Below are 9,768 nucleotides of genomic sequence, written 5' to 3'. Positions count from 1 at the left end.
CGGGCTGCTGTCTACAATCAGGCTTGGCTGCGCTCTCAGCAGGGGTCTCGGTCAACCTCTGCCTACCCGAACCCGGCGCCGTGGACCGGGTGAGAGAAGGGGAGCCCGTCCTGAGCGGTGCCGACTCGAGGCGCTAGAGCCACTGAGCCTGGTCCCGGGCTTGAAGTCCCAGGAATGTGGGAGGGCTGGGCGGAGGGGCGGGCGAGGCGGGGGCGCTTCCTCTGCCCGCAGGAGGAAAGCCGCGGCCGGCTCGGAGGGGGCGGGAGCAGCGGCGGGCGGCGGCGAGGGGCTGCGGAGCTCCGCAGCCGCCGGGCCGGCCGGGGCGGGAGGAAGCGATGAATATTCAGAGGAGGAGGGGAAGGGAGGGGGCCGAGCGCTCGCCGCGGCGCCTTGCAGCCTCAGCCGCATGACGCGCGGAGGAGGCAGCGGGAGCAGCCGCGGGACCCGGGACCGGGGAGCCGCGCGCTGGGGGTGGGCGTCGCTCGCTCCGCCCCGCGAAGCCCCTGCGCGCTCAGGGACGCGGCCCCCCCGCGGCAGCCGCGCCAGGCTCCGGCGTGTGGCCGCGGCCGCCGCCGCCGCTGCCATGTCCCCGGGGAAGCCCGGGGCAGGCGGAGCCGGGACGAGGCGGACCGGCTGGCGGAGGAGGAGGCGGAGGAGGCGGCAGGAGGCGGCGACGACGGTGCCCCGGCTGGGGCGCACGGCGGGGCCCGATTCGCGCGTCCCGGGCACGTTCCAGGGCGCGCGGGGCATGAAGCCGGCGGCGCGGGAGGCGCGGCTGCCTCCGCGCTCGCCCGGGCTGCGCTGGGCGCTGCCGCTGCTGCTGCTGCTGCTGCGCCTGGGCCAGGTAAGCGCCGGCTGGGCTCGGGCAGGGGGCAGGAGGCTGGGGCGGGACTGGCATTACCTGCACCTGCCCGGGTGTACCCTGCCTGGGGGTTCCGTGGAAGGGGGCGAGGGTCCGGATCCTCGGATCCCCCCTGTTGAAGGCGGCTTGCGGGGACCCCGGCCGGCCTCGCACGCAGGCGACCGAGCCCTTTTCCGGCTGTCCAGGATCAGGGAGAGGGAGGCGGGATCCGGGTTCCGCGGTGCCCGAGCCTCCCGGGGAAAGCCTCCGCGCGGGTTCCAGGCCGTCCCCGGCCCGGCTCTTCCCGCGGCTGGGCACATCTGGCCGGCACAGGCCCGGCTTGCCAGCCCGAGGCGGCCGGAGGGGGCGTGTTTGCGGAGGTCTGGGGACGCAGTGCCGGGCGGCCTGGCCGAGCCTTTGCCGACCGACCTCTGACCCGGCCTGCAGGGGCCCGAGGGGCGGCGGGGGCGCCAGGGCAGGGCCAGGCGTTGGGCAGTGGGGCCCTGGGCGAGGCACGGGACTCGGGGCCGAGGGCGCTGTTTCTGGGGAAAGTTCCCAGGCCGGGGAAAAGGTGGCCGAACGCTGGCTTTTCTCAAGGTAGCCGGCCCTTTTGGCGTCGTGCTTGATTTCATGGGTGTTTAATTCGTGCTTTGTGGGCGCCGGCTCCCCGTCCCCACTCCACCCCACCCCCGCCCTCTTTTCTTGCTTCACTTTTCGGATAATGCTGTCCCTGGCGTTTTGGTGACCGACCTTTCCCCTTCCTGGCATTTCCATAGGGGGTGAGGCAGTGCAGCTGAGGGGCATTCCCATTTCACAGATGGGGAACTGAGGAAGAGAAGTGAAAGAGCGGAGCACCCAGCCTGTGCCATGGGAGCTGAGCCAGCGGGCGCGTTCTCTCAGCCTCTGGAGCCTATTGGGGTTTGAACCCGCAGGGGAAGTGGCCTGGGGCTGCCCTGCTGTGCGTTTCTGCAAATGACCATCTTGCTTGTTTTATACAGACACCATCTCTGAGGAAATGAGTTATTGACTGGGGATGGAACCTGGTTTCAGGGAAAACTTCTCCAGCTCGAATACAGGAGAGAGCAGAAGCATCTCCCTGGGGCAGCAATGCCGCCCAGCAGGCAGTAGGAGAAAGGGGCTGGGGCCTAGGGGCTGCGTGACCCTCGGCATCCAAGGGTCTCTCCTCGCAGTTTCCTCAGCAGGTTCTGCACAGGCTTTCCTGGTGGCCGGAAGGCAATGTGACCTCCTGCAGAGAACCTTGGAGTAGATGTCAGGAGACTGGCTCCAGGTCCAGGCCGCAGGGCTGGACTTCCTCTTCAGGTTCCTCTACCCTCAGTTAACAGCATCTGTAGAATGGGTGTAGCACCCCCTTCCCGATGGAATTGTTTGAGGGGCTTCCACTGGCCAATGTCTAAAAGAGCTTTGTAAATATTAAGGGTTTCCAGATGGGATTCTCATTATTAAGGTACAGTGTGTGGGGGGGGGCTGTCTTCTCCCTGACCATGCAAGGAAATTCAGGGAAGCAGTGTCTGAAGTTAAAAAAGCCTTGCATTTGAAGATTTCTTGTATCAAAGTTTATGCTAAAACAAACAAAAACCCCAAAAAACAAAAAACAGAAAACCCCCAAACCTAAAGCTTCATTTATTTTTAAATATATATGTAATTTATTTTTTCGCTTCAGCAAAAAAATTTTTAAATTATAAATATATTTTTTTTTGGTTTTGCTCCAGCCATAGTGGTTGCTAGCTGTGCTTTCAATCAGCGAAAAGTTTCTTGGGTAAATTTATTGCTTGCTCAATCCTTCCTTGTATTTCATTAGCGTATTGCCACTCTACACTTGTCCTGTATTTAAATATTTCCTTCCTGTATGGTTTGTTCTGTAGAACCTCAAAAGGACTATCTTCTTTTTTTTTTTGGATACTTTATGAAATAAGAAATCTAAAAGGCTCTCGGAAGAAGCATCTTCAAAATCCACATTCAGCAGTTCATTTTGATAATGGATATTTCAGGGAATCAGTGCATTTTTGAGTTGGACCAGACTTTCAAGATAGCTGAAACCCCTCAGAGCTCTTAGATGAGGATATTGAGGTCCAGAGAAGACAGGGAGCAGGCAGAAGTCACCCAGCAAAGTATTGGAGAAGACAGGATGGGAACCTGAGTCACCTGCCTGGGCCTTGTATTTTCAAAGTGCTGTTTTTTTTTTCCTGTGTTTTCACTTTGATCTTACTTTTAATGATAGGGACATATCACTGTGTCTTCTCAAAACGGTGGGTGTGAGTGGAATTTTTCAAAGTCGAATCAAATTTGAGATATTTCTGAAGTTTGTTTAGGAAACAAGAGTATGTGACTACCTTCCTAAAAGCTGACTGGTTTTCTGAGGCCTGGATTGTGTGTGTATGTGCTCGTGTGTGTGTTATAAAATGGAATCAACTATACCAGGTTAAACAAATGGACAAGTCATGGAAAAGACACAGCTCTGTTTGGATATTAATAAGGGTGGGTGTGGAAGCTGGAAAGCTGAGATGCTGGTAGGCTAAGTACTTAGTAGGCCCAGAAAAGCAATTTTTGAACTAGCATCTCATTCCCCTTTTCTAAGACAGGAAGGACGGTCAGAGATGATTCCAACATGAGGACTTTGCTAGTTGCAGTGTCTGACTCCTCCCATTCTCATAGCAGTTTTGCACACTAGTTTTGGTTTGTGGGTATGTTTTAGGCAATGTGACAAAGCAGATTTCCTCCTGCTTCCTTCTCTTGAGAAATTTAATCCTGACAGATTCTTTAAGAAATCAGCTTGATTTGGGCTGATTTTAAAAGAATAAATGAAAAAAAAGCTGGTGACTAATAGCTGTTTTATTGGTCTTGTAGTGTTTTGGTTTTGTTTTATCTTCACTTTCTTGTTTCCTGGTGAATAATAACTGAGTTTATTATCTGTCATGGCTAATCCTTAAGCCTGATTCCCTACCTGTTCCATCCAGAATACAAAATATGTTTTGACTCCTCTTTAAACTGCTTGTTAGATTCTCATATGAGTGACTTTAAATATTTTTGTTTTGCTTCAGAACAACGGGAAAACCAGATGATTATGTTTTGTTTGCAGACAGTTTACGAAAACAGAGCAAATTGGTTTATGGTTAGACCGTGACTTTGAGCTGACTTCAAGTTCGGCCCCAGGATAAAGATAACCGTGGAATACCCAAGCTTTCCTAAGCAGTGAGGATCCTGGCTTCCGAATGAGCAATTTTGGTCAGGAAAGGGGTTATTTAGCTCCTAAAAGTAATTTTTGCTTGGGGTTGGGGCTGAGGCAGAGTGGCTGAACGGCCGTAGGCCTGGGTGTAGCCAGAGGATCATCAGTAATTGCTTCTTAGTTCATTCACTTCTTGGGCTAGGGAATTATTTTGAGTGCAGGATAAGAGGCAATTTTCTCTGTATTTCCCTTCTAATATAATGCCACTGATGATATTATAATTAATAGGTAACATTATGCATGACAGGCACTGTGCTAAGGGTTTTAATGCATTATCTCATTTGGCCATTCCAGAAATACCAAGAGGTAGGTGCTGTTGTTTTTTTTTTGTTGTTGTTTTTTTGTTTGAGAGGGAGTCTCACTCTGTCACCCAGGCTGGGTGCAGTGGTGTAGTCTTGGCTCACCACAACCTCCACCTCCTGGGTTCAGTTGATTCTCTTCCCTCAGTCTCCCGAGTAGCTGGGATTACAGGCATGTGCCACCACACCTGGCTACTTTTTGTATTTTTAGCAGAGACGGGGTTTCACCATGTTGGCCAGGCTGGTCTTGAACTCCTGACCATAGGTGATCTGCCTGCCTTGGCCTCCCAAAGTGCTGGGATTACAGACATGAGTCACTGTGCCCAGCTTTTTTTTTTGAGATGGAGTCTAGCTCTGTTGCCAGGCTGGAGTATGGTGGCGTGATCTCAGTTCACTGCAACCTCTGCCTTACGGGTTCCAGGGACTCTCCTGCCTCAGCCTCCCAAGTAGCTGGGATTACAGGCATGTGCCGCCAAGCCCAGTTAATTTTTGGATTTTTATTAGAGACAGGGTTTCAACATGTTTGCCAGGATGGTCTTGATCTCCTGACCTCATGATCCACCCACCTCGGCCTCCGAAAGTGCTGGGATTACAATCGTCAGCCACCGCGCCTGGCCTAGTTTTGTTTTTAAGAGACAGAGTCTTGCTTTGTCACCCAGGCTGGAGTGCAGTGGTGCATACATAACTCACTGCAACCCCAATGACCTGGGCTCAAGGGCTTCTCTCGTTTTAGCCTCTCAAGCTGGGACTAAAGGCGTGTGCTACCATTCCTGGCTAATTTTTTTTTTAATAGAGATGGTGTCTCGCTATGTTGCCCAGACTGGTCTTGAACTCCTGGACTCAAGTGATCTGCCTGTCTCGGCTTCCCAAAGTGTTAGGATTACAGGCATGAGCCACTGCACTCAGCCATATTTTTATTTTATCTGAGAGAAGACTGAGGTTCAGAACTTAATTGTATACTTCTGGAATCTTCACAGAGAAATTAAAAAAAAGACAAAAATAATGTACTGTAGATGCATTACTACTACATGGCAGAGCCAGGGCTGATGTCTCCATTGCCCCAGTTTACCGTCCTGTGTTGTAAAAAGTCATGGAGAAGGTTTTCTGTGTGCAGCTAAGAGATGAGGCGATGGCCGGGCGCGGTGGCTCAAGCCTGTAATCCCAGCACTTTGGGAGGCCAGGATGGGCGGATCACAAGGTCAGGAGATCGAGACCATCCTGGCTAACACGGTGAAAACCCGTCTCTATTAAAAAATACAAAAAACAAGCCGGGCGAGGTGGTGGGTGCCTGTAGTCCCAGCTACTCGGGAGGCTGAGGCAGGAGAATGACGTAAACCAGGGAGGCAGAGCTTGCAGTGAGCTGAGATCCAGCCTCTGCACTACAGCCTGGGCAACAGAGCGAGACTCCGTCTCAAAAAAAAAAAAGAGAGGAGGCGACAGACATGTATTTATTTATTTATTTATTTATTTATGTATTTATTGAGACGAACTCTTATTCTATTGCCTGGTCTGGGGTGCTGTGGCGCGATCTCAGCTCACTGCAACTTTCACCTCCTGATTTCAAGTGATTCTCCTGCCTCAGCCTCCCGAGTAGCTGGGATTACAGATGTGCACCACCATGCACAGCTAATTTTTGTATTTTTAGTAGAGATGAGGTTTCACCATGTTGGCCAGGCTGGTCTTGAACTCCCAACCTCAGGTGATCCGCCCATCTCGGCCTCCCAAAGTGGGATTACAGGCCTGAGCCACTGCACCTGTCCCAGATATTTTTTAGACAGTCTTGCTGTGTTGCCCAGGCTGGACTCGAACTCTTGGGCTCAGTTGATCCTCCCACCTCAGCCTCCCAAGTAGCCAGGACTACAAGGACATGCTACCTTTATTTTGGGTTCTTTGTGTCCTAAACCCTGTATAATCTGCTCCATTTGTAACACAGAGAACCCAGGTGCCTCTTTCCTGTTTATATTTCTTTGGGGCCTCAGTTTACGAGGCAAGTCTGCCTTTGTGGAGACAGATTGGGGTCTGGGATGGAAAGACTTGGGTTTGGGTCTTTTCTCAGTCACTTAGTAGCTGCATAAACTCAGCAAGTCACTTAACCTCTGTGACTTCTCATTTCCTTATCTGGAAAATGGGACTAACACTTCCTGCTTCACTGGGTGATTGAGAGGATCAAATGAGATAGAAGAGGAATTGCTACGTAACACCTAAAGCAAGGCCCAACTGCTAGTTGTGGCTGCTGCTGTTACTTGGAGAGAAGAAATGAGGCCCCAGATCATTAGTTCATATCACTTTTTTTATTTTTATTTTTTTTTAAGACAGAGTCTCACTCTGTTGCTCAGGCTGGAGTGCATGGCGCGATCTCCGCTCTCTGTAACCTCCACCTCCCGGGTTCAAGCAATTCTCCTGCCCCAGTCTCCTGAGTAGCTGGGACTACACGCACGCGCCATCATGTCTGGCTAATTTTTGTATTTTAGTAGAGATGGGGTTTCACCACATTGGCCAGGCTGGTCTTTTCCTGACCTCAGGCGATTCACCTGCCTTGGCTTCCCGAAGTGCTGGGATTACAGTCTGAGCCACCACGCCTGGCCCATATGACAAATATTTATGAAGTGTTTTCCACAGAGTGGTGTGGAATAACCCTGGGTGTGTGCAAGATGAACTGAGCTCAGTCACAATACTTTTGTTTTTCTAATGTTAAGAATTATTGGCTGGGCAGGGTGGCTTATTCCTGTAATCTCAACTTTGGAAGGCAGAGGTGGGAGGATCAGGTGAGCCCAGGAGTTTGAGACCAGCCTGGACAACAAAGTGAGATCTTGTCTATAAAAAAAATTAGCTGGGCATGGTGGTGTGGACCTGTGATCCCAGCTACTTGAGAGGCTGATTTGGGAGGATGGCTTGAGCCCTGGGAGGTTGAAGCTGCAGTGAACCTTGATAGTGCCACTGTACTCCATCCCGGGCAACAGAGTGATACCCTGTCTCAAAAAGAAATAAAAAATGATTTCTTTTAGGGGGTCTTACTAAAGAAAGACCCCCTAAAAGTCCATGATTTTATAGTTCGAATGAGGTGAAATGTGGTATCATGATAAATTTGTTTAAATATGATAAAAAGGTGGTCTAAAGAAAAACATTGAGTAAATAATTATGTTAGTATGATGTGGTTATGACCAGATTGTAAAGATGATCAGTTGCTGAAGTCTGGGGGACAGGCACTGAGCAGAGGCCGTGGTGGGGAACAGGAGCTTGTCTTCACAGCTTTTACTGGCCACTGGGCAATACAACTCAGATCACACCAACCAACCAGTCACAGCTGTGATGTAGGATGTGACTGTGAACGACATCCCTGCTGCCCCCTTCAGAGAAAGGGCTGCCACTTGCCAGAGAAGGAATGGTGATACGAGGGACAGCCAGTCCCTAAGTGGAGATCCCTGGAAGTGGTGAATATCTCAGACCAGAGAAGCCCAGAGCAATTTTGTTACCACCTTGTATGGCTGGTTTTCCAGTGGCTTTACTGGTGACCCCTCGGAGGATAGGGGCTGTAGGAAGTTTGTTATTACTTCCTTATTAGTGATAGCTGCAGTCATCCTATTGTCTTAGAATTTCCCTGGCATGTAAATGCCAGGATGAGGGCTGGGGGTAAGCAGATGGGGGGTGGGGGGCATTTTGAAAACGAAGCAGTGTCAGCTCCCACAGAAGGTCTAATTTTAAACATGCAAATAATTTTCAGTTCCACTTTTCCTTCTTCCTGTTAGAGGGAAGCTGTCCCCTGTTGCCATTTCTGAAACTTGGGCAGACAATGTCGTTATTGTGTTACAAACGACCTGCGTCTCCAGGTCAGGAGTTGGGTGATATTTTCCTGGATGCCTGTGCCAGGGCCTAGCCCAGTGTTATCTCATGGTTTCTGAGTAAACGAGTGAGTGAATATTCAAACTTCACATCAATATGGAGCCTATAACACAGTGGTTCTGAATCTTTCTTGAGGGAAAAAGAAGAGGTACAAGATGCTTAGAGAGTGTAGAGAGTGTGTGAAAGGGAAGAATCCTTCCCCAGAAGGGAATGCACATACTTCCAATAATGTATCCAGTTTCAGGAGGTTTTTGTTTTTTGAGACATGGTCTCAGTTTGTACCCCAGTGTGGAGTGCAGTGATGTGATCTTGGGTCTCGGCTCACTGTTGCCTCCGCCTCCTGGGCTCAAGTGATCCTCCCACCTCAGCCCTCCAAGTAGCTGGGACTACAGGCATGAGCCACCAGGCACAGCTAATTTTCGTATTTTTTGTAGAAATGAGGTTTCACCATGTTGCCCAGGCTAGGTCTCGACCTCCTGAGGTCAAGCAATCCACTTACCTTGGCCTTCTAAAGTGCTAGGATTACAGGCGTGAGCCACTGTGCCCAGCCTCATAGACTCTTTAAAATAATCCATGAAGCCCAGGTTAAAAATCCTCCAATCCGAAATTGTATAAGGTTAGAAAATTACCGGTCCTCTTCAAAGAGAACCACTGTGGGTATCCTTGGTTTCTTTCCAGGAAAAAAAAAAAAAAGAAAATTTCTAGGTGATACACACAAATATCTGTATTCACCTTTTGTTTGTTACTTTAAAGGTAGCATTATATATGCATTGTTCTCTACATAGCATTTTAATTTATTCAGATGTCTTGGAGAGTATTTCCTGCCTGTACCTATAGCTATGCCTTATTCTTGTAAATGACTGGCTAGTTTTTGTATTTTTTTTTTTTTTGAGATGGAGTCTTACTCTGTCTCCCAGGCTGGAGTGTGGTGGCACGATCTTGGCTCACTGCAACCTCTGTCTCTCGGGTTCAAGGAATTCTGCCTCAACCCCCTGAGTAGCTGGGATTACAGGTACGTGTCACCACACCCGGCTAATGTTTGCATTTTTAGTAGAGACGGGGTTTCACCATGTTGGCCAGGCTGGTCTCAAACTCCTGACCTCAAGTGATCCACCCGCCTCGGCCTCCCAAAGTGCTGGGATTACAGATGTGAGTCACCATGGCTGACCATGACTAGTATTTTGATGTGTGGATTTACTACAATTTATTTGACCATTCTCCTATCGATAGACACTTTAGTTGTTTTAGTACACCTCCCTGTCCTGTCACAAATCATACTTCCTCATGTCTCTGGTTGATATTTCTTGTAACCTTCACAAGTGTATCTGTAGAGTAAATTTCTAGTTTCAGGATTACAGGATTGGAAGATGCATGCATTTACAAGTGTGATTGCTGTTGTCAGGTTGTCCTCCCAAAGTGTCACCTCAGTTTGTACCTGCATCCGTAGGTTTGGAGAGTGTCTGTTTCTCCATACCTTCTCACCTGAAATGAGAATTTTTACGTGTGTGCTAGTCTGAAAGGTGAAAAATTGTATCTTGTTTATT

General features: G+C 49.9%; 1 protein-coding gene across 2 annotated transcripts in view; it reads left to right on the top strand.

Annotated features, from left to right (window-relative positions):
- The first annotated feature begins 381 nt into the window (after positions 1–381).
- Positions 382–9,768, top strand: part of PTPRJ (protein tyrosine phosphatase receptor type J) — a 186,902-nt gene continuing 177,515 nt past the window's right edge. The window contains exon 1 of one of the 2 annotated variants that reach the window (XM_023215616.3): positions 382–844. In XM_023215616.3, the coding sequence (XP_023071384.1) occupies positions 407–844 (438 nt within the window). In that variant the 5' untranslated portion in view covers positions 382–406. The remainder of the gene's footprint in view (positions 845–9,768) is intronic. The other variant, XM_023215615.3, reaches the window with a different exon arrangement.

This window comes from Piliocolobus tephrosceles, chromosome 13, assembly GCF_002776525.5.
Source record: "Piliocolobus tephrosceles isolate RC106 chromosome 13, ASM277652v3, whole genome shotgun sequence".
NCBI classification, from domain to species: domain Eukaryota; kingdom Metazoa; phylum Chordata; class Mammalia; order Primates; family Cercopithecidae; genus Piliocolobus; species Piliocolobus tephrosceles.
This window is presented reverse-complemented; position numbering and strand designations above follow the sequence as displayed.